General features: G+C 40.7%; 2 protein-coding genes across 6 annotated transcripts in view; both read left to right on the top strand.

Annotated features, from left to right (window-relative positions):
* Positions 1-386: 386 nt before the first annotated feature.
* arsb (arylsulfatase B) lies at positions 387-21,911 on the top strand. The gene is made up of 8 exons (XM_023823032.2): positions 387-747; positions 1,037-1,223; positions 3,097-3,287; positions 3,770-3,977; positions 6,691-6,934; positions 10,910-10,980; positions 19,377-19,505; positions 20,182-21,911. Exons 1-8 carry the CDS (start codon positions 481-483, stop codon positions 20,445-20,447), a joined length of 1,563 nt encoding a protein of 520 aa, XP_023678800.1. The 5' UTR covers positions 387-480; the 3' UTR covers positions 20,448-21,911.
* Positions 21,912-23,801: 1,890 nt separating this feature from the next.
* Positions 23,802-27,922, top strand: part of LOC111849958 (LHFPL tetraspan subfamily member 2a protein) — a 49,997-nt gene continuing 45,876 nt past the window's right edge. For 2 of the 5 annotated variants that reach the window (XR_011992380.1, XM_023823313.2), the window contains exon 1: positions 23,804-24,156. The gene's annotated coding sequence lies outside the window, so the exon portion shown is untranslated. Of the gene's footprint in view, positions 24,157-26,370; positions 26,420-27,922 lie in introns of all 5 variants that reach the window. The other 3 variants (XM_023823314.2, XM_023823315.2, XM_072714434.1) reach the window with 3 other exon arrangements.

The raw sequence follows: 27,922 nt of genomic DNA, 5'->3' as shown, positions 1-27,922 counted from the left end.
AGTAGAAAATAAGCTACATTAAACATATTAAAATAAATTTACCTTGATGCATGCTAATGAATCAATGGAAAATACACTACCCTTTCCGCCAACATAAAAGAATATATTTCAAATTACAGTTTATTGCCATGAAAATGTTATTTTCCTAGTCGAGATGTCACGTGAGCTTCCTCACCCCCAAAACGTCTTATAGTTTAGTGTCAGCATGACTGTAACTGTATACGTGCAAAGCTGCAATTTGAATTAAAGTCTGAGTCTGTTTCCGCACTGAAAATCAACGCTAAAATTCGCTTGATTCCATTAATATATAGGATAAAATACCGACCGGAACAACCATGATAATAAGGTCTGTTGGGCAGTTACAGTTACGAAATCTAGCATGGCGCAAAACCACGTGCCTGTATCTTTAAAAACGCAAGAGCTTCCTTTAGACTGCAACTTCCTCCTTTATGCCTGTACCGAAGCCGACAGGCAGCTAGAATGGTGACTTTAGCCCTAGTTGCCTGCTTCCTCCTGAGGGCTTGTTTAATATTAGGCTTTGCTTCTTCAGAGGCTGCCAGGACACAGCCGCACATCGTTTTTATTTTAGCCGACGACTACGGCTGGAACGACGTGGGCTACCATGGCTCCGAGATCAAGACGCCCAACCTGGACGAGCTTTCGGCTGCAGGAGTCCGGCTGGAGAACTACTATGTGCAGCCGTTGTGCACGCCGTCCAGAAACCAGCTCATGACGGGGAGGTACCAGGTGACTGTCAGCTGATTGCTACCAAGCCGGGCGCCTCAAATAAACCGGGCAATAGTTCCAAAGCACAGCGATAATAAGTTCTAGTAATAAGTCAGTGTTGATTTAATGTTTATGTGACTGTTAAGTCTTTTCTGAAATAAATACACTCGCATTGCTTTGAGGCTTCTTGAAGTCCATCGTCCTCCGTTTTTTGACGGCTAACATGGGTCATAAAAGAGAAGAGGAAGAAAGGACTTGTTTACTTTAAACAGCCGTGTGATTGCAGCCCCGAACATGCCGTGTGTCTCAGATCCGTACAGGTATGCAGCACCAGATCATCTGGCCATGCCAGCCGTACTGCGTGCCCCTGGAAGAGAAGCTCCTGCCTCAGCTGATGAGAGAAGCTGGTTATAATACTCACATGGTGGGCAAGTGGCATCTGGGCATGTATAAGAAGGACTGTCTGCCCACTCGTAGAGGCTTCGACTCCTACTTTGGTGAGCCCTGGAATTTACGTCTCAGATGCTGTCATTCTAGTAATTTAATAACTTAATTGTGAATATAAATGCATCATCCCTTGGTGCTGAATATGGCTTTAAATGCATAGTCTTAAGTGGTTTACTTGGTCAATGAAAGAAAGTTATTGTAGTTGAGAAAATGCATTCATTCATATGGATTCAAGGGTGTAACTTTGGTTTGAACATTGAGAGGGTTTTTAGGGAGAAATATGATTATTGGGGGGTTGTATTAGCCGGTTTTGATTATTGGGGGTTATTTATGGGTACTTCATGCCCATGCATTGATGCATTATTAATAATCAAGCAATTTAGAATTTAGCAGCAGATGGAAAAAGGAACAAGCAGTATTTAAAGAGTAGGTAAAAGGAAACGATCTGGAGAGTAGGGCTGCACGATTCTGGAAAAAACGTCAATCGCGATGCTTTTGCTTAGAAGTGAGATCGCGATTCTCTGTAACGATGCCAGTACTTTTTTGGTACTTTGGTTTGGGGTGGATCTTGAAACACTTTCTTTTTTCAACAGTTATGCAAATAGCCTGCATCTGAAACGCAATACAACTTAGAAAACAACAATAAACGAGGTCAATAATAATAATAATAATAATAATGAATGGATGCGTGCGTGCGCAAATTAAGTGACCAGAGCTCAGGATACCATAAAAAAAGAAATAATAAAGCATTTCGTGTAATATACTAGGACAGCACAATACTGGGAAATTTCAAATTATTGCAATGTGATTTTGTTGTAATAAATATTAGTGTATTTATAAAACAAAAATGGAATTGAGCATAAATTAATCAAAAACTCGTCTAAGAGTGATGAAGACTGCAAGGATGGAAATGATTAGGGTCGTATCGGAGAACACAGGCAGCGCTCATGAAAAAGCAGCGGAGGTAAATTTTTTAAACATATATTAGATAATTATTATTCCTTTTCAAGATTAAAATTACAAAAGTTTTTTTTTCCTATGACAGAGTAAAAATGTTTTAGCAAAACTGGAACCCCCTGCACTATAATGTCTATATACAGAATTGAAAGTACTGTAGAAAAAAGGCTGATCTTAATCTAGGTGACTGGCGAAATAAGAATTGCACAAGCAGAGGAGTTTAAGTATCTTAGGGTCGTGTTCACGAGTGAGGGACGAAGGGAGCGGGAGATCGACGGACGGATGCCGTAATGCGAATGCTGTACTGTTCTGTCGTGGGGAAGAGGGAGCTGAGCCAGAAGGCAAAGCTTTCAATTTACCAGTTGTTCTGCATTCCTACCCTCACCTATGATCATGAGCTCTAAGTAATGACCGAAAGAATGAGATCGCGATGTCTGGGCTCAGCCTTAGGGATAGGGTGAGGAGCTCAGACATTCGGGAGGGACTGAAGGTAGAGCCGCTGCTCCTCCGCATCGAAAGGAGCCAGATGAGGTGGTTCCGGGCATCTGCCTAGGATGCCTCCTAACCCTAATCCTAGGATGCCCTAACCCTGGGGAGGTGCTTTTGGGCATGTCCAACCGGGAAGAGGCCCTGGGGCAGACCCAGGACACGCTGGAGAGGTTATATATCTCGGCTGGCCTTTGAACACCTTGGTGTTCCCCAGTGGAGCTGGAGGAGGTGGCTGGTGAGAGGGAGGTCTGGGTATCCCTGCTTACACTGCTTCAGATGTTGGATGGATGGATGGATGGATGGACGTAAAATGAAAAGGTGTGCATGCTACAACATAGAAAACTGTAATAGATTAAATGTGCCAACAGGACACGAGGTAAATTCTTTTGTTGTAAAATATAATGATGTTATGGTTTATTTGTGAGTTTGATGTGGAATATGTCATGTAAAAGTTAATAATTTGCATCTTGCCCACAGGCTATCTCACTGGCAGTGAGGACTACTTCACCCACAATCGATGTGTCAAAATTCCGCCAAACAACGAGACTCGATGTGCACTGGATTTCAGGGACGGCGAGGATGTGGCTGCCGGCTTCACGGGACAGTATTCGACGCACCTCTTTACTGAGAAAGCCACTGATATCATTACCAAGCATGACCCAGCCAAGGTACGAGAGCAATTAACATGCAAGCAATTACACATGGAATACATGGAAGGCATAGAAAGACATTTTTAGGGCACAATCATTTCATCTTTTCTGGATATCTTCTGCTGTCTTTGATTTACAGTATGACAATATCAGACTTCAGGTTTCTGATGCGTCTAAGTCACTGGCAACTGCGAGGCCTGTTATCTGTCACTGGATCTTCTGTTGTTTTTTATGTTTAGGTATTTTTTTCTGTTTATTTTGCTGTTTTTCCCACTGCCACTGGGTTCCTTGTGGACAGTTTGTCTTCTGAAGCAGGCGGCTATGCTGTTGGCAGTCCATTAAGGCCATTCGAAAAGCCCCAGCTTGGAATGTTAATTTACTGTTAGTTTTATAGTAAACATTCATCCCATAGGTTTTGCCGTTGGTCTTTTGAGTGACTGATTAGCATCCTTGGCTTCACTGTTCCCTTTCTGGTCCTAAGTGCTCTCCTGTCTCCCCAGCCCCTCTTCCTGTACGTGGCCTTTCAGGCTGTCCACTCCCCACTGGAGGTCCCAGAGCCCTATCTGGCACCTTACTCCTTCATCCAGGACCATAACCGCAGGTACTACGCAGCCATGGTGTCGGTCATGGATGAGGCCATGGGCAACATCAGCCGAGCCCTGCAGCAGAGTGGGCTGTGGGACAGCACTGTGCTGGTCTTCTCCACAGGTATGGTGCTCCCCGTACAGCCAGAGCACAGAGCACAGGTGTTGCTCTAGAACATCATGTAAAATTCTATTGTCATCATTGATCAGTATTGTGTTCAATATCCATCCATCCATCCATCCATCCATCCCTTCGCTCACACATGCACATCTATGGGCAATTTGGTAACCCTAATTAACCTCAGCATGTTTTTGGACTGTGGGGGGAAACCAGAGTACCTAGAGGAAACCCCACAACAACAGAGAGAACATGCAAACTCCACACACAGGTAACCCAGGTCCCAGAGGTGTGACGCGACAGTGCTAAGCACTGCCCCACAGTGCCCCCCTGTGTTCAATACTTTACATTGCTGAATATAATAGAGAATTGGGTAATACGGGATCTAAGGGGTGGCCATGGCCCCCAGTAGTTGATATGTGATCCCCTCGGTTGCCACCCCTCATCAAAAAATACAAACAAAGTATAAGGAGTAGACCTGTGTGTTTCCAGCTTGATCGCAGGATGATAAACATATAATGCTTGCGATTACCAAAATGCACCTAGAGATCCCCCCCCACCCCCCCCACCCACATATTGACCTGCTGCCACCCCATTGCAATGATTGGGTCTCGTCTGGCCATCCCATTGTACAAAGTCTGGCTGCCCTCTTGTATTTAGCTTACAGTAACATTGTAGAAATGTAAAAATAAGGAAGTATGACTTGTGTTTTTTGTGGTTTCCTTAGAAATATCTTTTAAAAAAAACAAATACAACCACACTGAAAACTAACTAAAAGTAAACTGGATTTCTAATGAAAATTGAAAGTAATATGAAAATAAGAACTGAAGAACTTCAAAAATCAAAAGTAATAACTCCGGTTCCAACTTGTTTGTTTTATTTAAATCCTGGGGGGTTTTCTGCAGTTATTACAATGCAGAAAGTAACGCTGTGCATCCATAACTAAATGATCCACTAGGGGTCGCCCGTTTACTGTTACTGGGAATTTCTTTGCACAGAAATTGCTAACTTGCGTTCATCTTCCCCAGTGACCAACAGGTACACACAGCATACTGTTTAGTACTGGATGTTCAAAGCAATATGTATCACCATTTTAAAGGAATTATCAGTATTGGTATCGGTAAAATTATCAGTAAATATTGGTTCATTTTGAACCATTGGCCAAGGTTTTGCCTGCAGAAGTGTTTTCCACTGAATGTAGCAACTCTTGTTATTCTGTGACCTTTTATAAATAAGAAATCCAGCAACTTTAACTGCCAGAACTCTTGATGTCATTGTTTTTCCAGTCACTTGAAAAGTACGTGCAGGCATGTGTCTGTATCCGTGTATGTGCTGAGTTGCAGCTGCTCAAGAAAATTTGCAAAATTGCAGATTTTCAATATCCAAATGCTCTGTGTTAATTTTATGCTGCTGATCTGGTCGTATGTCTGGGATGGAAGTTTATTCTTCCTGACTTCAGTTGATATCCCAGACCACGGTCCAGAATGGTGCATTTGCCTCCAAAACCTATTTCCGTCATTTAGGAATGATTCCTTTTTGCTGAACCATTTCCCGCACAGAAACAGGAACAAAGTCTCCAAGCTTCCAGAATCATGTTCCCAGCTCCCGATTTTTAACAGTTGCTTACTGAACACAATGAAGTGAACCAGCAAGGTGTCAAATGATGAAGGCTGCTGGCACAGAGTCCAACCTGGATTGAAAGTAACTTAGAAGGCAGTAAAACGCTTTGCAGAGCCTCGCTTTCCCCAAAGCTACCGGCCAGCGGCTCTGCTGTTATTCCCCAGACTGCTGGCATCGCTCCCCTGCCGTTAACTGGTATTGACGTTGGGCAGACCTGGAAAATGCTGCTGGGGTGTTCAAAGCAGCCCCCGCTCGCTCGTCGTTTCACCTCACTGAGATCACTTCCTCATTTCCCTCAAAACTTCCCAGATGTGTCGAAAGCAGAGCGGGGGCATGGGAGGGGGCGGCGATTAAAGTCCAGTAAATGAAGAGCAGACTTATGTCATGAATGGGAAGTGGGAGCAGGTATGGGAAGGTGATAGAAGATAGTGTTTTAAAATCTCAGAATAAACATGTCCACTCCATTTACCTGGCATGGCAAGGGAGAAATCAAATGATGATGGATGGATTGTTGTCTGTCTTTCCTAAGTGCTTCACCTTATCTTTGCAGGCTGACTCACTTTAGCAATCGCCAATGTGTGTTATGTACAGGAGGTTAATGTTCATTAGCCTGTTTGGCTGCACACCTGTGACATCCTCCTCTTAACCAACGTCTGTGGTTACTGACCGATTTCTATGCATTTTGAAATAAGTAGGCTAGGCTACAATTTATATATACTGTATATAAAAATCATGCATGTGTACGTAGTTGATTGCCAAAGATATTTGGAAATTGACTGATATATAACTTTTCCCAGGAATACAAAGAATAAACATCTGCCTACTCTTCCGGGATGTGCATTAGAAATTACTTTAAACCTTGCATGATTCATTTTTTGGAATTAAATAATATTTTGTAGACAAGGTTACACTAGGTGACCACTAGGGGTCACTGAATAATTGCTGATAATGCAAAAAGATGCATATGTCAAGTATGCTTGTATTGCCTATTTTAACTTATGAAAATGACTCGTGTTCTATTCAGGCCTTTGTAATATGTTAAATTCACATGACAGCGGCAGAAGTGAGAGAGAACTGTGGCTTGTTCTTGTCCTGATAGATAATGGGGGGCAGACGCTGTTTGGGGGCAACAACTGGCCACTGCGAGGCAGGAAGTGGTCTCTGTGGGAAGGAGGCGTGCGCGGCGTCGGCTTCATCACCAGCCCTCTCCTGGCGCTCCCCAGGACCATCAGCAAAGAGCTTATCCACATCTCTGACTGGTTGCCCACCCTGGTGGGCCTGGCAGGGGGGACCACCAACGGGACACAGCCCCTGGACGGCTTTGACGTGTGGGGCACAGTCAGGTGAGAACAGAGCCCTAATCTGCGTGGTGCCTCTGCTTCAGCTTCATTACTGTGTGTTTATTTCTCCATTTTAAGGAAACCGAAAACTGTAACTGTATAATGTAACTGTGGGCCTTTCAGAATTATAGTATAGGACGTTCTATAGTGCTGTACAGATTCTAGACTCATAATTAAATCTATATATTTGTGGTACAGTGTGCTACCATGCCAAACTTCTGTGTATTAACAAAATAAAAAAGACCAATTACAGTTTAAATATTAAGTCATTGTTATAAAAGCCAAATCATAGTAGTCGAAGTATCTTTCAATATCTGCTTCAGATATATGATGCGTGGAGTTACACAATGAGCTGAAATATCATTCTTCTTGGTCGTAGTGCAAATGAGAAGTAATTTATAGAATATAAATACTAAGACGTACAAACATATCGACATGACATATTAAGATCTGGATATTAAGAAAGACAGAGCGATTCAGTGAAACACCTGCTGGCTGGAGAAAGATGGTGGAAATTGGTACAGAAGTTTGCCATTGGTGGGGAAAGATGGTGCAAATTGGTACAGAAGTTTGCCATTGGTGGGGAAAGATGGTGCAAATTGGTACAGAAGTTTGCCATTGGTGGGGAAAGATTGTGCAGATTTGTACAGAAGTTTGCCACTGGTGGGGAAAGACGGTGCAAATTGGTACAGAAGTTGTGGTGCAAGTAGACTATCACAAATATATTTACTGTATACAAAGTTCTATACTATAGTTCTTAGTGGTCAACAGCTACATTTTATTCATGTAGCAGATGTAATTATCCAAAGCAGCACACATGTTTGAAAGAGAGCAGGGTCAGTGCCTGAAGCAATGGGGGGTTAAAATCACTTTGCCAGATCTGGGATTTGAAACGGCAACCTTCCGATCAGAGGTAGGCCGTCTAAGCTCAGCCTCAGATGTAAAATTTTGAAATTATAACTGATTACCTTGTAAAAGTGTTTCAGGCCTTTGAGCTCCTATGAGACCAGTCCTAGAGGTGAAAATAGACCTCACTGTAAGCATGTCACGTTCCCAGAATATAATGGAACCACTTATTGCTCCATTCTGCCCCACCCCCACAGAAAAAGGCTACCTTTTATGTTGACACAGTGGGGCAGCGTGTATCTGTACAGCCTCTCAAACCCATTTCATGTCCTGGCCCTCATTGTCAGAGGATCGGTGTTATCATAAGATCACACGTCCTATCTGTAAAGTCAGTATCCTCCACCTCCTCATCTGCTCATCTTCATGAATCTCCCAAACAAAGGTTCTGGAGGCATCATTCCCCAGACCAGGCACCTTCCCATGGTCTTGAGTTTTCTTCCTTTTCCAAGGGGGGGATGTTTATCTCTGCTCTGCTCTTTCTCTGGACTGGCACCGAAAGCCAGGCACAGGCAAGCTGTCAGATATGCAAGCATTTTCCCTCGTCTGGTATCTCCTACGGTGTCGGTCCTCTCTGTAGAGTTTCGTCGGTCAATGGCCCCTTTGTTGCTGGAGTGATGAGGCGTCAAAGAGAAGGAAATTCCCCAAGTCTTTCTCACCAGTGTTTTTTTTTCTTTGCAGTGATACATGGCCACAGCAGATAGAGGGTTTCTTTCAGCTGCTTTGTTTTTGTAACATTTCTATGACTCATTCTGGAAGCGGTGGTCTAGTCCTCCTCGAAACTGTACCTTTGATCTTCCCTGTGACCACGTTGGTTTTGTTTGGTGTTTGTCATTGAAATTGTTACCTGTAAATACTGTTAAATCCATAAAAGGGCAATTTCCCCGTTAGTTGTTCATTTTTAATGTTTGCTTCATTCACAGTAGCTGATGAATATAGGTCATTTTTCAGTTTATAGTACAGTCAGCATAAGGACTTATTGCCATTGTTATCCTGTTACCTTACAGTGACCTATAACAGGCAATATGTTTAATCGGACTGTCGCTTCTGACATATCAGATATCATCCCAGTGGTGCCTTGTTGCCATCAGCTTTCAGGTCTTTGTTCTGGGAAGTCCTCCAGGTTCCCTTCTCAGCTCCTAGCAGACTGTGTTCCCTGCCTTTTATTGTATGTATTTGCCTAAATGTGTGGGAATTATAATTAGGATCTTCATGTCTACCAAAAACTGAAGCTTTGGCTATGAGGGCAAAGCTTGAGTTTAAATAATGAAATAAGCCATCCATGCTGTTTAAGACAGAAGTTTGTTTCTTTAGATGGTGCAAAGGTTGATTTGACCTGCACTCTGACTTGACTTTTGTCTACCCCAGACTTTAGCGAATTTTTCCTGAGATGTTGCTTATGCTCTGTTGGTGCTTTTTCCAAAATATGAGGTGTTTGTCTTTTGTACAGTTCTGACTGAGAAGATTTAATGATACTGTTATATGGTATGGCACGAACACTTGCTTTAAAGCCTGCTAATCAATGTCAAGGCGTGTAACGAGCGTCTATGATCGCTGCTATAATGGCAATGGTTATTAACCTATTGCATATAAAATGTCACTGCTTTCTCGTTTTACAGTTTTACTGCAGATTATCGCTGCTGTAGGAAGCCATCATGATGTTATAAGATGGTTGTGGGGAAAGCCTGGGTGACTTGACAGACGGAGCCATGAGATATGTGAATTTCAGAGTGGACCACAGTTTTTTATCGTAGAGACACACTGGGTTGGTTGTGGGTAACACAGTGGTGCCCAACTCCAGTCCTGGAGGGCCGGAGCCCTGCACATTTTTGGGTTTCCCCTGATTTTACACACCTGATTCAACTCCTTGTGCTAATTACCATACAGCTGTTGAGCTCAATCATTTGTGGTGGAACAGGGAAAGAACTAAGCTACACTGGGCTCCGGCCCCCCAGGACTGGAGTTGGGCACCCCTGGGGTAACAGGACAATGGAAGACCTTTGTGGTAATTAACAATCAGTAGGGGAAAAAGGACACAACAAAAAATAAACAAAATTGGTCTATGTAATTGTCAAAAAAGTAAAAGGTATGAATATACAGTACCAGCCAAAAATTGGGACACCCCAAACCGCCTACAAAGGAGAGTGTTAGTGTCGCATCACATGACCAGGCCACCTGACCTAAACACAGTAGAAATGCTTTTGGAGGAGTTTGACTAGAGAGTAAAGGAAAAGCAGCCAGTGAGTACTCAGTATATATGTGGGACCTTCTTCAGGACAGCTGGAAAAGAAAGTAGGACCAGCCAGTTCCTGGAGCAATTGGGGTTAAGGGTCTTGCTCAAGGGCCTAGTGGTGGGATCAGTCTGCCAACCCAAGGATTTGAACTGGCAACCTTCTGAGTCCCAACCCACAGAGCTGCCACACCCTCTCAACAAATGACTATTTTAAATACTTTTTTTGGTCAGTTAATAATTCCATATGTTATTTAGTGTTGATGCCTTTACAGTTATTTTAAAATGTAGAGAATAGTTTTAAATAAGCCTTTCTATGGGTAGATGTGCCCAGATCTTTGACTGGTGCTCTACGTGGAAAAGAGTGATACGATGAAGTGAAGCTGTCTCTTCTCTCTGCCGTATGGACAGCAAGAACACCCCACTCACAATACTGTCATGATGTATTGTTGGCAATATTAAGAAGGAAGGGTCAAATTGCTAGCTACCACATCGCTACCAAAAATTGCAGGAGTGTGAATGAACATTTATAATGTGTGCTTGTCCTCTGTTTACTGTTGCCTCTGAAAGTGAGAGCCACAATAAAGTGGACATAACTTACACTGCTGTTACCTTAACAGGCAGAGTTATGTTATTCATAATCACCCACCAAAACACAGTACAATCACCTGTGCACACCCACAATCAGCATGAATCTACGAAGGCTCGCGTCTGCTGGATGTCGTTAGTCAGCTATGGCCATAAACACTGGCATGTCTTTGGATTTCCCCTGGGTGGTCGGGAATAAGTGGGAGAGGGAATTGTGTGGGGAAGTGATAAAATCCTGATAATTCTGTCATTTACAGCAAAGGGAACCCTTCACCTAGATTGGAGCTGCTGCACAACATTGACCAGATGTTCGTCGACACTGCGCCATGTGAGTTGGCTTTGTGCTATTACCTTATCCTATAACCTCCATACTGTTCTGATTCATTTATTGTCTTAACTGATCATGGGCCAGTTATCACTGCACGTTATTAAAAAAAAATTTTTACATTTTGGTAAATTTCCTTACAGAGGTTTACAAGTTACACACCTCACATGTGACCACAGATAAAAGCTGAACTTCTGCGTCTTACTTTCCAATCTTTAACCTCCAGTATTAATTCGCAATGATACCCGGATGTGTATTTAAACTGTTCTAAATCCAGCAATGAACAGCCAAGGCTTTTCAGATCTTACAGAATGTTCTGTGTACTAGGCTTGGGTGATGTGATGATGTTGCAATATCTTCTGAAATCCTAAAGGATTTTTTTACTACTGTGATACAGGCGCTCTTCTATCTATTGAACTAATAAGGGGGCGGGTGCTTAATAGAGGAGACGTACTGTAGTGCACAGTGTTAGTGGGGACTGGAAGCTCACAAGTAAAAAACAAAATGGACTGCTAACTGCTGGAGCATGCGCAGCATATGTGAAACCTGGTGCCCATGTGGCTGCAGATCGAACAGCGACGGTGTCAATACATGAAGGGTAAGAGCTTTAACACTTCAACAAGGAGCTGTCTCACATTAATAAACCTGTTTAGGCTGACTTTGATTGTGGAGTTTACGGTAGCCTGCGTGATTACGTGATTTAGTTTTTCTTTTTTAAATACTGTCATATACTGTATGCTGGGATGAAATGTCTGAAACGTATAGCGGTACAAAAAAAAAAATACACCCTGGCTAAGCCTACTGTGTACGTGTTTAGAGTGTTACTAAACCACAACCTCAGGCTTTAATGTCTCTCAGTTGTTTGGCTTAGTTTAATATGATGTCACTGTCAGTCTTAATTCGAAACATATAGCCGGGTCTAGCTTCCCTGGTTCTTGTTTAAGCTGTGGTATAGGATAAGCAGCAGATCAGGAAAAAATACATTTGTGTGACTTGCAATGGCTTTTCCACAAAGGTAGAACTTCTTCTTGTTGATAGGCTGAAGAGTAATAGAATTTTATACATCCTGCCTTTTTGCTGCCCTTCAGTGGACAATATTGCTCCTTTTTGTGTATGTATAGGTCCCCTCTGTGGCCTTGTCCTGTACTATTATGTATCTGATTGGTGTTTTTGGCAGAAGTTTTCAGTCCTACTTCTGGCCAAAGCTCAGTTCAGCAATTCATTGGCTGTGATTGAGCTGAAGTTTAGACAAATCACATCAAATTATATTAAGCTAAACGCATTAACTTTGTTTCATTAAAAAAATCTTTTTGACAAAGAATGTATGTAATTTTAAAAGAGCTATTACTACATTTTTACCAGTTTTTAGGTCTTTTTTTTTTAATTCATCCCATTTTTATCATTTGTCAAATGCTGAGCAGGTTTGGACCTGGTCAGTACTTGGATGGGAGAACAACTAGGAAAACTGGGTTTGGTGTGGCCAACAGGTTAGCCCATCCTGTGGTTCCCATGGCCCAGTGCCCCAGTACATGTGCTGTAAAAATGATGTCATCCTTTGGATGAGACGTAAAACCAAGGTCCTGACTCTCTAAGGTCTTAAAAGATCCCTGAACATCTTTCAAAAGAGTGAGTGTCCTGACTAATATTACCTGCTGTGATCCTTTCAAATCTGGCGTCCTAATCGTCACCTCTATCTAACTGGTGAATTCTCTCCTGCCCCTTCACCACCTTACCTACTGTGTGGTGAGCGTACTGGTACAAAATGGCTGCAGTAACATCATCCAGGTGGGGGCTACACAGTAGTGGTGGATGAAGCGGCTCCCCAGTGCTTCTGTAAAGTGCTTTGGGTGTCTTGAAAAGCTGAATATAAATATTACATTCATTCATTCATTCATTCATTCATTCATTCATGCATTCATTCAAATGATTGAACTGAATAAATGCATTATTTTCTTACTTCAGCAGATTGTCATCATTATGATTGGGTCATTGTTTCAGTGTTCTTTATAAAGGGCAAAGTAAAGATCTTTTCTCATTTCTTTTTAATTACAGGTACACTAGTCCTTGACTTTCATAAATGTGCTTCATGTGGATTGGAAATGCAAAAGTAACTCCTCAAATAATGAGTTTGCTTAGCCTTATTTGAACTTCATTCAGTCAATACCCCAGTCAAGATTTATTAAATAAGATCCGAGTTCGACTAGGACTGGGGCAAAGAATCCTTGATTTACTGTTGGGTTTTCTGCATTTGCTGTTGCGTCATGCACATTGGAAATCAACAGTACATCTTTATATCTGGGTTCAGTTAGTCAAGGATTAGATGCTCTGAGGACATTATTTGATAAGATTTATTTAATCAGCTCCAAAATACAATATCCTTGGGTTATGGAGATGTGACTGTTATTGCCAAGCCTGGTAAATTGTATTCGGGTGAATGACATCTTAAATTGGCAACAGGACCTATGGAAAAGGCAGCGGATTTCCGTAGTGAAAACCAGGGCGACTTTGTCAAAGCTTACATGAACAAGGGCATTTTGAATCCAGTGCAAATGTTAGTGGTTTGGATTTTCGTGAAGAATGTGTCATATTTGGATTAGACTGATGTCCACACGCACACACGCACACACACAGACACAGTGTTGGAAGTCATACTCACACCCAGATGGAAAAGATTTCCTTTTTTTGCACTGTATCTGAACTCACTGTATGTATTTTACTTGTGTTGTTTTATCACCCTTTGTTACACTTTCACCATACATGATTATAAATCAAACAACAAGGAATCAAATTACATTAGCACTACATTTACAGGTTCTCTAGTCTTTCTACAGTTTCACGTAACAATCAAAAATATTTGTCTAGATTTGTTTCCCCACCAAGCCAGCTGGGGGTGTCTCCCCCTGCCTGTTTCTCCACTGTTGGAATGCCCTGTGTGAGGATGCAGTACAGACATGTAAAGGGTGCCCAGATGCACTGGGGCATGTTCAGATGCTGCTTTTACTGTGACATCTTCTACACCTAAGCTCTCTAATCTTTCTCTGGCTTTAATCTTTCAGTTTTAGACAGAAAAAGTGTTTATTTTATGAGGCATGTTGTTCTTGCTTGAACTGAGTTTACTGTACTAGATTTTATTGCAGCTTGTTATGCAACAGGGCAGGTTATAAGATTTTTTTTCCCCTTTATGATCAATTTTCTTATCTGACCCATAGATCCTGGTCCTAAGCCTGTATAAGACGCTTGAGCAAGCATAGTCTAGTGCAGTAACCTTTCATTTCAGGTCTTTAGGCCCAGTATGAGCTAAACAATGAGGAATGTGACATAAACTAGAACTGAGCAGTAAAATAAGCATGGAGAGTGCACCCATGTGACTCGAAGATGCAAGTGTGTTAGGTTCAGGGTTAATAGGGGGCTGCTGTGGCTGAGACCACAGCATGACAGCCGTCCATACAGTCTCCAACTGCTTGGAATCTTCCCCAGGCGGCATATGGCAGGGGAACTCCCAGGACAGGACATCCATCCTCCCCTGGGAATATACTGTACATCTATTATGGGCAAATGGGACTGCGATGTATTTGGGCTGTGAAAGGCATGTCCAGAGGAATGCCTGGTGGGATTTGTACGCCGGTACTGGAGGTGTGAGGCCACAGTGCTCCCCACTCAGCCCACAGTGCTCCCCACTCAGTTTCAGGATTGACAGGATGTGGACTGGATTAAGTGCGATAATTATGGTCGCCTAATTCTCCTGTGGCCCATTTCCTCTCCTCACACAAGCCTTTGAGGAAACTTCCTTCCAATAATCATTCAGTCTGCCCCATATCAACCATCAGACCATTGCTTCCAATTAATAAATATAATGCACTGGAACCTTTTAGTGGGATACATGTAAACAAATTATTAAAAAATCTTCATTAGAGCGGATTATAATGTAACAGGGTTAGGAGCCAAAAACATGAGATTGCCTTGCCATACTCTCCAGTGAGCTGCTCTTGTGATAGATGAGAGATATAGTGGAAACTATCCTGCACTGTCTAAATAGTGATGCAGTGCTCGTGCCAGAATCACAATCGGCTTTATTAGCCATGTACAGCCCGCGTACAAGGAAGTTGTTTTGGTGCAATTTGGATGTAATTGGTCACATTAACTTAAAATAAGGTGATTTGCAAAAGTATCATTACGTAAAATATAGCAGAGTAATAACCAACAAGAAACAGGTTAACAGAATGGCAAAGGAATGAGAATGAGTATTATATACCTAGAAACTGCAGTATTTTTAAAGTTGTGCCACGTTGTTACAGTATATAGTGGATGACTAATGAGGATGCCAACTAGGATCTGGTCTCACAAAGAGAAATGTTTGAGCCACATAGTATGGCAGGAGTGATAAAAATGAAGAGTGTGAAGCTCCCAAAAAGTCTATTGCAAAGTTCCAGTTTCAGCTTTAATTGTGTAGCCATAACCCTGGAATGTGACCCACTTTCACCCCATTTACTGTGGCAGCCAGAAAGGTGCTGAAGGTCATCGAATGTGCAATTATTTTTTTTTTAGAAAGACTATGGCTTTTGTGTCTGTCTCCTTTGTTGAGTGCTCTCCTGTGCTGTGATCCTGCTGTTCACTGTTTTCAATTATTCAGTTATTAGTTCTTTGCAACATCACTGTTTCATGATCTTTAACTCTGTGCCCAGAATTCCAGTTATCTGGGTAAGCTCTATTTGTTCCCCAGACTCCTGTCTTACGATTGCTCCTTAGATGCACAACAGTATCACAAGGTCCTGTTTCATCCTGATCCAAAGATGTGTTCACAAGAGTTGCTTCTCCAGTTTGTGCCTCTGTTGTGGGACTCTCTCTCTCTCTCTCTGAGTTCTCTGACTAACATGATACACATGGTCAGTGACTCAGAACAAGGAACAGGCCTTTTATACCATTTGGGCAAAGAGTTTGGGGAAAACTGCATAAGGTTTGTTTTACAGGTTTCAGTGCTCAAGAGTGAAATACACTCTCTATCTCCACATGGGGAATTTTTCTGGAAGGGACTATGCTGACATGGATATAATAGCTATCAGAAAGCACATGTCTGACTTGCAGTCTCTACCCCCTGTGCTGTCTTCACTCTGTGACAGTAATGAAAGTTTTCTCTGACTTCATCTTATTTGCCTCAAACGTTCTCAGCAGAACAACCCAGAAATGTGAAGCAGTGCTGCCTCTTGAGTACCCAGTTCAATTAGCGACCTTCATCCATCTGGATTTCTTGAAATAAAAAGTCAAAACAAGCACCGGCATTACGCCAAGTGGCCTTACGGTTTTGAAACACAGGTGTTTATGTGCTTGAGAACAGAATGTTGGTCCAGAGCACGTCAGACTGAATAAACGCCCAGGCTTCTGGAAGAAAAGGACATTTTAATAATTACACAGCTAAAAAAACAGTTATGTGCTACCAGTCCTTCTACTGGTGTTCAAGATGTCCTGATTAAAATGTGAAGTCCTGGTTCCTAGTGTACTGTGTCCAATCCCAGTGCATACTACTGGTGCTAACAAGAGAAGATAAGCAAAAGCAGATGCAGCAAGTAATGACTAACAGACCAACTTAACAACTGAGACAATGCAATAGAGTGCACTGAATGTGCAGAAATCTCATAAGGGACAGTATATAACAGCAATGCAGTATTTGCCAATAGCAATACAGCTGCACTTTGACTGATGTACAAAAAGCCTTATACACATTTCTTGGGGAGCCCAGAAAAAGCTTCCAATGATATATTCTTTATTTATACCTAGAATAAATATATATTGTTATAAGTGTTAGCAGCCATTTTGAAATATATCACTATCTTACTTCGATCCATCCATCGATTTTCTGCAACTGGTTGTCATAGTCAAGGTCGTGGGGGGTCCGGAGATTATCTATTTTACTTTAAAAATATAAATGCAATATTTTTCTGCAAATGCTAAAACTATTAGCACAATCTTTAAACAATTTGGGGTTCTGTATTTACAGGTGTCCATATTCACTGTATGTAATTGTAATTTCTGTGTTTCTACTTGTCCAACACATTAACCTGAAAAATAAATTGATTAATTGTTCTTTAGCAGTAGATTGTATTCTTTTATATGGATAACCAGATATCTCCATTGTTCCCAGTTTCTTTATAGGCTTCTTGAATTGCCTCTGGATATTGTACAATGTGAAGAAATCCCTAAACCAATGAATGCCAACAAATACATGTGTTATATGTCATTTAAATCAGATATAAACTAGTTTGTTCCCTGTATAATTGTTCTGGATCTGACATTCTACAAGGAAAGGCAGAGTTGTCCCACTTCACATACAATAAGTCACCTTGGGTTTTTCTGTTCCCAGAACTGAAATGGTCCACCATGGCCCACATTGTCTTTGAATTTCTGACAGCAGGGACCAGAACTCTGTGATCGGATCACAGAATTGGCTGAGGGGCTGGTTGTCTGTTTCTGACATCTCTGGGCAAATATAAGTGCTGAGTGTCACCCATCCCCAAACCCCCCCCCCCCACACACACGTATGAACTCATTGAATAGTGAGTTAGTTCCAGATGTGGATGATTAGGGGGACTTATTTGTCGTTCCTTAATATGAAGAACATTCCCTTCCAGTATGCTGGAAGGCAAGGTCTGTTCTTTAGGTGTCTACGGCTGTGTCCAACAACCTTTAGACAATAATGGCAAGTTTTTGTGAGCTTAGGGATTTAGTTACTGTGCATCTTCACATAAGCAGCCTGATTGAAGGAAACCTGTATTTACAGAAGCTATAAATAATAATTTCACTCATTGCTTTCATTGTCATTGAAAGGAGAAAAAAAAAGGTTTGTGTATTAACCTTCAAGGTGGGAAATGTGCTTTTTGCTTCCCATTGCTTTTAATTACCAAGAAATCAGCTTAATGAGGGGCAAGCTAATATTGAATCTAGTCCTTGCCAATTCTTGTTGAAAATGTTTTGTGGTTTCATTAATAATTAAAAAAAAAAAAAAAAAAAACTGCAAATAATATTCAGAGATGTTCCTGTTGTGCTGATAAGACAGAGGAAAAAAACTTTTTGAGGTTCTGAATTTGAGGTGTCCATAAATTTAACATAACTCTGGGGTATTTTGCTGAAAGAAACCCTAAACTAGACTTACGTTACAGGCAATCGAATTGATAGCGTGATGATTATGATTTCACACCTGTTTTTCTCAGAAGTTACCAGAAATTTGACATCCCCTTCCAGGTACATAAACAATTCTAAAATGCTTCTAGAATAGAGAATGTTATCTAAAATGCCAAGTATCTATCAGAATAGTTTTACACTTACAAATGAAACCTCCATTTTCTTAGACATAATGTATGTGTGATGACTAACACTCAACACAAGCCATTTGAATAATCTTGCTGACAATGTATTCCTTAACTTGATATAGTGCACTGCTAGAGCTGCAGTCATTTTAAAGACCTCTACGGGCCTTGGTAATATTACATGTTTGTCTGGTTTATTGTTTGATTACAGATTTGAGTGCAGAGTTTGAGGTCCAGGGCAGATCTCACCCCTTTTATTACAATTTATTAAACTCCGGATTCAAGGAAAAGTTTTTAAGATTTTACATTGTCCCGTATCTTCAAGCGTCATTCCTTGTAAGCTGACCTGGCAAAGCGAGCCTGTTGGTTTTTATATTCCAGCACTTTGAATGAATCCATTCTTTTACTTTTATTTTAATTCCATGAACTGGAGATCCCCCTTTAGAAAATATACAGGCCGGGCCACAAATAAGTGTACAGTTTTTATTTTTACAAAGCAAAGGCTCTATTTTACAAAGTAAAGTAATTTTTAAAAGTAGGTATACAGTCTTTATTTTACAGTACTGATTTGATCATGTTTAGTCTCTTAGTTGTCTGAAATGTCCTCCGTCAATGTTGATACGTTCCTGGAGCCTGTCCCTGACGCTGCCACGCACATTAGCTACTCTGACAACACCTTTCCACAGCATCAAGCGATGGGCGGCATTGACTGGCCACCGCGTTCACCTGACCTGACACCCATGTTAAAGGAGAAGGGTTTTGAGAGGAAGCTCCACACAGTGGGTGAATTGAAGGAGTTCATCTCGCAAGCATTTGTGGACACTGATGCTGACTGGGATTTGTGTGCTTAAGTGTGTCGCAGTGTCAGGGACAGGCTTCAGGAATGTCTCAATGTTGACGGAGGACATGACTAAGAGACTAAACTTGACCCAAGCAATACTGTAAAATAAAGACTATAAACCTACTTTTGGCCTGCTCTGTATATTTCTCAGGCATTCCCCATCTGCCGTACCTTCTGTGTTTTCACTGCGTCTGTATGTCAGTTGGGCGCTTGAGGAGACGAGGCTCTGCTTACAGTTTATGTTCCTCACTGCTCTCCAGGTCCTGGAAGGGAATCCAGAATGATGGCCCCAGCCATCAATCACAGTCCATGGTCTGACTCAAAATTCAATGTCTCTGTTCATGCTGGCATCCGATACAAGAACTGGAAACTGCTTACTGGGGATCCAGGTAATCCCATTGGATGTTCATGTCACTTTTTGATGGGTGTTTGTTTTGTCCAGAGGTGGAACATCAGTACATTTAGGATTTTATTTAGCAAGGTATAATCTTGGTAATACTTTGATCAATACCAATGGAATTTTACTGGTGAATCACCAGTTCCAGTTTTGTCATTTTGTTTATTTTTTCTAAGGAAATTGGGAAATCTAAAATAAATAAATAAATAAATTCATAATTCATGCTACTTAAGACACCCACAGTTCTGTGACCAAAACCCATTTCAAAGTATGTTGTAGCTCTTTGCTGGGGGATGTCACATAAAGATATAAGTGAGCACCTGGTGAAAGCCAGGCAGCCATAAAATAAATAATAATAATAATGATGATGATGAAGAATAATAATAATAATAATAATAATAATACGTGTTAGCACCATTCTTCATCCATTACTCATTTATCTGATGCTTTTATCCAAAGCACCTTACAATAGAGAGAAGGATTACAATTTATGTTTTTGCTTCCTGGGATTGGAACCCACAACCTTTGTGCTTGGTTGAGCTACAGAATTAGAAGTTTCCAAGATTATTATGAACAATAGTGAAACAAATAGCTAAGACTGCATTATTCCTTGTGAAGAGTAAAAAAAATGTTTTAAATGTTATACCGACCCCCTTGTGTCCATTTAGGCTGTGACCACTGGTTTCCGCCCCCTCAGCTGTCCAACAGCTCAGAATCCAGTAGAATGGAAGCTTCCCTGAAGCCTGTACAGCTCTTCAACATTGAATCAGACCCTGAGGAGAGGCATGAGGTTTCTCAGCATCACCCGGAAGTGGTACATTTTCTCCTAGACAGACTCCAGTATTACGCCAAGGCTGCCAAGCCTATTAACTATCCTGACGACGACCCCAAGTGTGACCCGGGGCCCAGCGGAGCCTGGGGTCCTTGGGCCTAGTCTGAGTTTGACAGTCGGAGGGCTGATCACTCCCCTTTCGTTTTTAAAACAGCCATAAGAGGGAGAAATGGGGTGAAACTCCATGAATGTAGGCCACTGTTTTACATGATCGTGTTTAATACTGTCACATCTTTTTATGCTCTCCAGAAATTAAAAAATTAATATATTTTAATATATCTTGCTAGATTATACGTATGTGAGGGATTATTTTGTATAATAGAAACTTTTTAGAACGTGTAACGGCTTTATATGATGCTCATTTATCATGACATTTCTGTTATTCTAATAATTTAATGTTCGTGGATTTCAGCAGCATTACTATTAGTGATAAAATGTTTTTACACACAAAATCAATATTTGTGCATCCCCACAGTCTAATTCATATTTTTTGCTTTATTTTTTAATACCGACGTGCTTCACATAGCACATATTTTTCAGTTATATAAATTATACAAAAAGCCGATATTAATGATACTTACAGCAATGGAAATATCTACTGTAAAAGTGATATACTTTAGATTGGCATGAGTAGGTATTGTCAAATATTAAACACATATTCTGCAATAGTTTGTTAACCAGTTGGTTTTGATATCTCGAGAATGAATTTAAAAATCATGGTTTAAAATGCTTACTTGTTTTTGTGAGCTGGCACACTTCACCGTGACCATGGAGACAAAGATGACTGAAACAAAGGTGACTAAATAATCATTTGATATTTTTAAGCATCACAGTGAATTTAAAGAAAGAATAAATGTCTTAGAACTGTTATACTACCACTACAGAAACAAGGCTTAAAATTAAAACTGCAAAGTTCATACAAAATGCAATGGACCAAAAAACAAAGAAGCACACAGATATACATGATCATCCTGCGTATATTTGAATTAGGTTTCTTTGCTTAATAAAAAATACCTTTTTGAAATTGTATCCGTTTAAATGATTTTAAAATATTTTAACAGTTCTCATCCCACAGAATCACAGTTTTACAAACATCCATTTGCAAGACTGATACACATACATCTCTTAAAACTATCCCCTAATTTGGTGTTGCCCAAAAAAAAAAAACAAAGCAAAGCAAAAACATGAATTGTCTGGGGGTCCCAAAGGAAAAGGTTGGGAAACACTGCCCTAATTTTCCTTCATGCTTGTTTCAGCCATCTGTCACTTACATAAAAGTATGAAAAGATGGGTGGTAAGAATTGCTTGTGTGTGTGTGTGTGTGTCTGTGTCTGTGTGTGTGATTTTTACAGCAGTAATCTGAGCCAAAAGGGACAGAATGTGCTAAAGTTACAGTGAATGTATATTTGCCTTGTATTGCACTTCCCGTGGAGGACATTGTACCCATTATTGCCTTTTGTTATTGCCTTTTGTTAATTCTTATGACTCATTGCTGTGGATGATTATTACACTTTTCTTTTGAAAGAGAAATCCATTTTTTCAATAAAACCAGTATGTTGTGTCATATGTCTAAGGAACGTGAGATTTGCAGTTAGGATCTGAGAAAGCAATGAAACACCCTTAATACTATGGTTTCACCATGTCATTTATTATTTCCCCTGGTTTGCTCCTTCTTGTTTTATGTTAGATTTTCCTTGCCCTCCTTGTCATTATAAATCCTATGAGCATCATCATGCCTGTATTTGAAGCTGCTCCTCTGGGCCTGAAAGGTCATATGCCTATTTTTCAGTCACATGATCCTGCGATGTCCACCTCATGTCTGGTAAACACCACCCACAGTAGGTCCATGGCATTGATCTTCATTTTCAAGTCTTTCTTGGGTGGACATATTAATGATTTGGTGCCTGACCTTCCACTTTTCTCATTGTCACCAGTACACCCAGATCATTTCTGCTTTGGTTTCTGGGGAAATCGTACTTTTAAGAAACACTCCGTGTGCTTCAGAATGGCATCAGCTGCACTGTCTGCATCCTATGTGGTGCATCTTAGTCTGAAAATGAAGAAAACTTAATAATTGGGTCAAATATTAAGCTGCAAAACAAACAAAACACTGATTTTATATTCCAGCGTTCACGCTTCTTGGAAAAAAAAAATCAACATTGATACCTCGGAAGCTGCACGTACTTTACATCTGGAGGAACTCTGTAACTGTGATGTAATCTTGCCTATATAAAGAGAAGGAGTTTTGACTTGATGTAGGTTAATAGGTTGGGGAATACATATTGTTAACTGTCACGATGAGTTTTCAGTCAAAAGATTGCATGATTACCCTTTTAGAGGGAAAAACAATTTAGCCATGTGATTTTGATAGTTTTTGCCGATCATGCAATGTGGTAGGCCATCATAGATTTTTCTTCTTGTTAGTGCTGGTTGATGGTCTGAACCCTCATGATTCTTATAGGAAACAGCAGTCAAAATAAAAGTCTTCTCATACAGGTCTTTCTGGAAAATGGATTCTGTTGTGCCACGGAGCGGGTGACCAGGAAAGCAGGTGAGAGCAGGCAGATGGAGGGGAAAACAGGGTTTTAATTGGCACGAGAAAGTAGACAAAAACTAATACGCATAACAATACAATGACGGAACTGGGGACTACTGACTTAGACACGGACTAAATACAGGAGATAGGCTAAGGGTAACGAATCACAGGTGAGAACAATCAGGGAATCTCACGAGGTAACGAGGTGGGCGTGGCATACATTGGGAGCGGACGATCGGGGCATGACACCTTCACAGTAAACAAACAGTCCTAGAGCCGACTGAATCTCTTTATCTCATTTCTGTCACAGAATCACAAAGTCTTCGCTAATGCAGTGATTCAGATGTTAAAGCATTTTTTGGAAGACCTGTTTATAAAAAAAATGCATCTTGCATTGTTTGAAGTCTGGAAATGTCTACATAGCGATATGAATGGAATTGTGGGTTCAGGCACTAGACCCTTGGCTTTATGTTTACTATGTGAAGATTAACCACTTGCTTTGAGGTTAAGTAGTCATGGTGAAGGGCATGATCAGTTTCCATAGAGACCTAACTTCTTGTGCTACATAATACTGAATATGTTACAAATCTATTGGACAAATAAAACTGATTATATCCTTGGCTCACTAGCATTAACAAAACCTGCGTATTATTAAAAAGCAACACTTGTGTTTTTTGTTCAGTATTTATCCTGGACTGTATACGTTAATGTATAATTTTCTATCACTTTCAATTCGTCTATATTTAGGCAAATTTTGTTTTAACTCAAGTTTCATGCGGTAAACTAATTCTTTCTTTATCCCAGGCAAGCTGATCATTAAGGAGAACTGCTGAAACATTATAATCTCCTAACGAAAGAAAAGTTTTTTTTTATTATTGGTGTCTACACAGTAAACTGAGTAAAGCAACAAGCACAGAGGGGGAAATCAAAAACTTTGTTTCTGACTGACCCAGTACGGGATGTGTGTCAGTAGGGCTCGGTGGGTTGGTTCAGAGGTTCGGCTTTGAATGAAGACGACGTCATAATGCCTGTAGGTTGGCACTAGAGATAATTCGGGTAAGGAAGAAAGCGTCTCCGGTTACTTACTCAATAGCGAGGGGGCAAAGCGAGGAAAAGGGGGAAAAGCATTAAAGCGTCTGTCCAAAGCGGAAACATCCAGGCAGCGAATACTTTGTTAAAGCCTCGAGGAATTTAACCAGCTAATTGTGAGGGGAAAACGTCCGCATCCTGGATGTAACTCATTCATTTTGGAACATTTCTGCATCGGGGAAATTTGTAAGTGCCAAAATGCTTGTAATAACAGGATATTTAGTTCAAGTTTTCCTTAACCGGTTGCTTATTTGTCGGTGCTGAACCTTTTACTTTGGTGGTTTCGTTTAGAAACCACTTTAAAGCTACAGCTAGCTGCATTTCAGTGATTGGGACCATAGATCCCAAATCGGATAAAGCAGAGTCGTGGCAGCGGCGTAACAGCCAGATTTATCCGGAGTGTGAGATTTCATGGGTGTATAACTACGGCTGCTGACACTTCATTCTGGGTTTCTAGCTGCATTAACAGTTGAGAACAAACGATTATAATCATGTATGAAGAATTCTAGCGAAAAACCACAAACTAACCGTTTTTCGTGTCCCCTTTGAACTGAACTGTATGCAGGAAGCAAGCATAGCCAATACATGGGACTGCACCGCTTACTGCTTAATTAAGCCATATGTGCTACATTAGGCTACATTATCAATGATAAGTTAACGATAAACATTTTTTTGAATAAAGTTAACCACGGTTCCATATCACTTGATGAAGTTAAGAAATTCATAATTTGTAGGAGTTCAATCTTTTTATTTCGCGACTGCAATAGTTTAAGCATGGGTAGAATACGCTAGTAATCCAATTTATGAGTTTGGCGGTCGCATTAAAAATGCAACCGAAAGATTACAAAAGCGTCTGAAAATGTCGTTTAATGAGGACGAACCGTATTCCTCACCAAGTCCTTAGTTTTGCTAGACCTAAAACCGCGCATCTCTGAGTCTATGGAAATATCACTTTCAGGGAGAAAGAGGGGCTTCTGTTTTTAATTTAGCTACCAGAGACCCAAGACGTTTACTCATGTAAAAGCACTATACTTATTTAACACAAAGGCTGCCAGCACGAAATTGTGATCGGGATTCAAACTGAGAACGAGCTTTTTGTGCCTTTTCTTATTATTGAAGTTTGTGCGTTGATTTCGAATTGGACATTCAGTAGATATTTCACAGTGTTGTTATATTGTTTCTCGTACCTGTGCCTGTTTATATAGCCATTCCTTATAACAGACTTAACATACAGATGGCTTTCTTTCATATGCATATTAGCTCTGTCCTCCATTTCTCAGTCCGGGAATGGCCCTTAAGAAGCAGTGCTGCTTTGGAGAAGTTTCCCCCAATACACAAAGAATGCCTGCAGTATCAGCACTAGACTTCCTCTCATTATCTGTCTCATATTTTCACAATACATTGAGAGAGAGCTGCTTCCAAATCTTTTCACGAAAGCGCTTAACATCGGTCTGACAGTTTGGGAAGCATGTATACTAATCCGATTTTGCATAACTTGTTCTCTCTGTGGCATTGTGGTGCAACGTAGCCACAAATCGGCTTTTTTTTTACTACAGCGTTTGCTTGTGTGGCCTCACACATATAACAAAGCAACAGCGAGCCGGTTTAATACGACTAATACGAAACTCCTGGAATAAATAATGCCGATCGCGTCACGTCTTCTATGACGTCATTCCTTCCGGTCAATTTATGTAGCCTAATGGAAATAATCACAGCGGATGAATGAAGGCATTTGGAGAAATTGGCTTTGTGATATGGACAGTTGTGGTATCTCTTAAAAGTTGATATGCTTCAAAGATCTCATTCAGATGTGATTTTTATCTTTGCCAGTATGTGTTACCCATCTTTTTTGAGGCCATAACCTGCCCTAGTATGGGACAATGTCGTACCCCACAGAAACGTTTAATATATATATATATTTTTTTTCTGTGGGCGGCACTACTTTCTGGCTCGTTTCCTCGTGATGTTGTAGGCCATGAATGAAGTGCTTGGCTCAGAGGACTGCACACATGGCCAGACTAAATGGGAAATGACGGAGTTATAGCAAAACAGTGTCCAGAAATGTAAATTGCTATTAATATCCCTTAGCATTTTTTCTGAAGACCAAATTTAGGTAGATCCACGCATACTTTCCATCTTTCCCATTTTCTATATGGTAAAACAGGTCACTTGTGGCTGTTAACTAAATAACGATGGCAGTGCTTGTTGGGCTGTGGTCATCCAGAGGTGGTGAGATTTCTGTGGAAGTGATCCTTTGTTGCTTATCTGCCCTGTGAAGAGTAGAAACCGAGTGTAGGCTGCTTATTATGGACACGGAGAACCATCATTTGTTCAGCTTTGGGTTGCTGGCACTGCAGAACGCAGTTTCCTCAGTAGCTTCTTTTAATGTTATTTTTACAGGATGGTGGACTTTCAAGGACTGGGAAAAAAGAAGCAATCAACCCGTATTGTAGGTACATTGTTCATCTCTATTGGGACTAGTTAGCATTTTTTGGACACATGAAGTATATGACTGTACTCCCCTGGTACAAATGAAATCACTGACCACATAGTAGACCCTCGACGTTAGAGGCATTTTGTTTTGTGCAACATGTGTGTGTTGTTTCCGTCACAGCTGTTACTAATGCTTCCTAGGGGGCAGTAATGCTTGTCTGTGATTGAACAAACCAAAGCCATGAGAGAATTGAGCGTGATCAATCATCTTTTCAAACAAACATTAATGAGAGAGCCTGATTGGACCAAGTGGTATTTAGCTTTGCAGAGCAAGGACTTGAGATGTAACTTGTTTGAAAAACTCTTGAGACAAATGTGGGTACAAGGTGATAGGACAAGGCCATCGTTTAATTAAGCTCTTTCCTGAGAAGTAAGATTAGACAAAACAATATCCACCACATGTACAGTTCTGCTTTTAGGTTTATAATATTCATCATTTATAATGTTACCTTCATATAATATTGATGTTCTATCACTTCTCACTTCATTTGTTTTTTTAAAAAAAGACGTTATAGTATGATTGTCACAAAACATGAGTCATGAGTCAGACATGATATAATCTATAATTCCATAGTGATAAATTAACTTGCTTATAAATTGTACTATGCTAATCTATCATGTATATTTATTTTAAAAAATGACTGACAGAGGTGGTTTTGTTGAATTTTTATGGTAAACTTCTTTCTGTATCTGCCACATCTTGAGAGGACACATTAAACGGTGCCTCATTAGTCTCAGGCCAGATCAGTGATTAAAGTAGCTGGAGGTTTTTTTTTTGTTGCTGTTTTTAATAAATGAGTATATCAGTCATTTCTAATGAGAGAGTTTTAGCTTTTACTTTTCACAATTACCGTAAAATTGTCTATAATGAAGTATAAATGCCCACAATATTTTTTTCATCACTGTGAACAGCTTCTCCCCATGTTCAGTCAGATTGCACTCTAACGACCACAGTGTAATTAGGTACGGAATGCTTTATTTTGATTGAACAAGGCTTGTGTTTGCGATTATGTCCATTTCTGGTTACAAATTTGCAAATCCTTTTTCTTAAACCTAACATTTTTGTGATTTTAGAGAAATCCCCTTTTCAGTTATTAATAAGAGTACATTTACTAAAAGGAACTGAAGATTAAGTATGTGAAGGTATCTGTGGAGGAGTGAATTGGACGACGGTGATGGCCATTTTCCCCTTGGATACTGTCGATGCTTGGCAAGACTCCAAATGAATCATAGCTCCATCATTGCATCGGCAATAACTATGCATGGAGATTGCTTGGAGCTGCGCCTAATCTATCTCTATAGTACCCCCCACCCCCACTCTCTCTGTGAGTGCTTTTGGCCCATTCTGACCCCATGGGGCTTTGCATTGTGGGTGGAAATAAATGACCCTGGACACACCAGCTGCCAGCATTTTTATTCCCCCAATCCAGGGCCAGCAGGTGTGTCTGTCTGCACCTAG

Source organism: Paramormyrops kingsleyae, chromosome 7 (genome assembly GCF_048594095.1).
Source record: "Paramormyrops kingsleyae isolate MSU_618 chromosome 7, PKINGS_0.4, whole genome shotgun sequence".
Lineage (NCBI taxonomy): Eukaryota > Metazoa > Chordata > Actinopteri > Osteoglossiformes > Mormyridae > Paramormyrops > Paramormyrops kingsleyae.
This window is presented reverse-complemented; position numbering and strand designations above follow the sequence as displayed.

What these genes read in the sequence shown, in the direction of transcription:
- arsb (XM_023823032.2), top strand. Translation starts at nt 481, where the DNA reads ATGGTGACTTTAGCCCTAGTTGCCTGCTTCCTCCTGAGGGCTTGTTTA. An exon ending in GTTCGTCGACACTGCGCCAT is followed by an intron (nt 10,981 to 19,376) that starts GTGAGTTGGCTT and finishes ACTGCTCTCCAG; the next exon opens with GTCCTGGAAGGGAATCCAGA. An exon ending in ACTGCTTACTGGGGATCCAG is followed by an intron (nt 19,506 to 20,181) that starts GTAATCCCATTG and finishes GTGTCCATTTAG; the next exon opens with GCTGTGACCACTGGTTTCCG.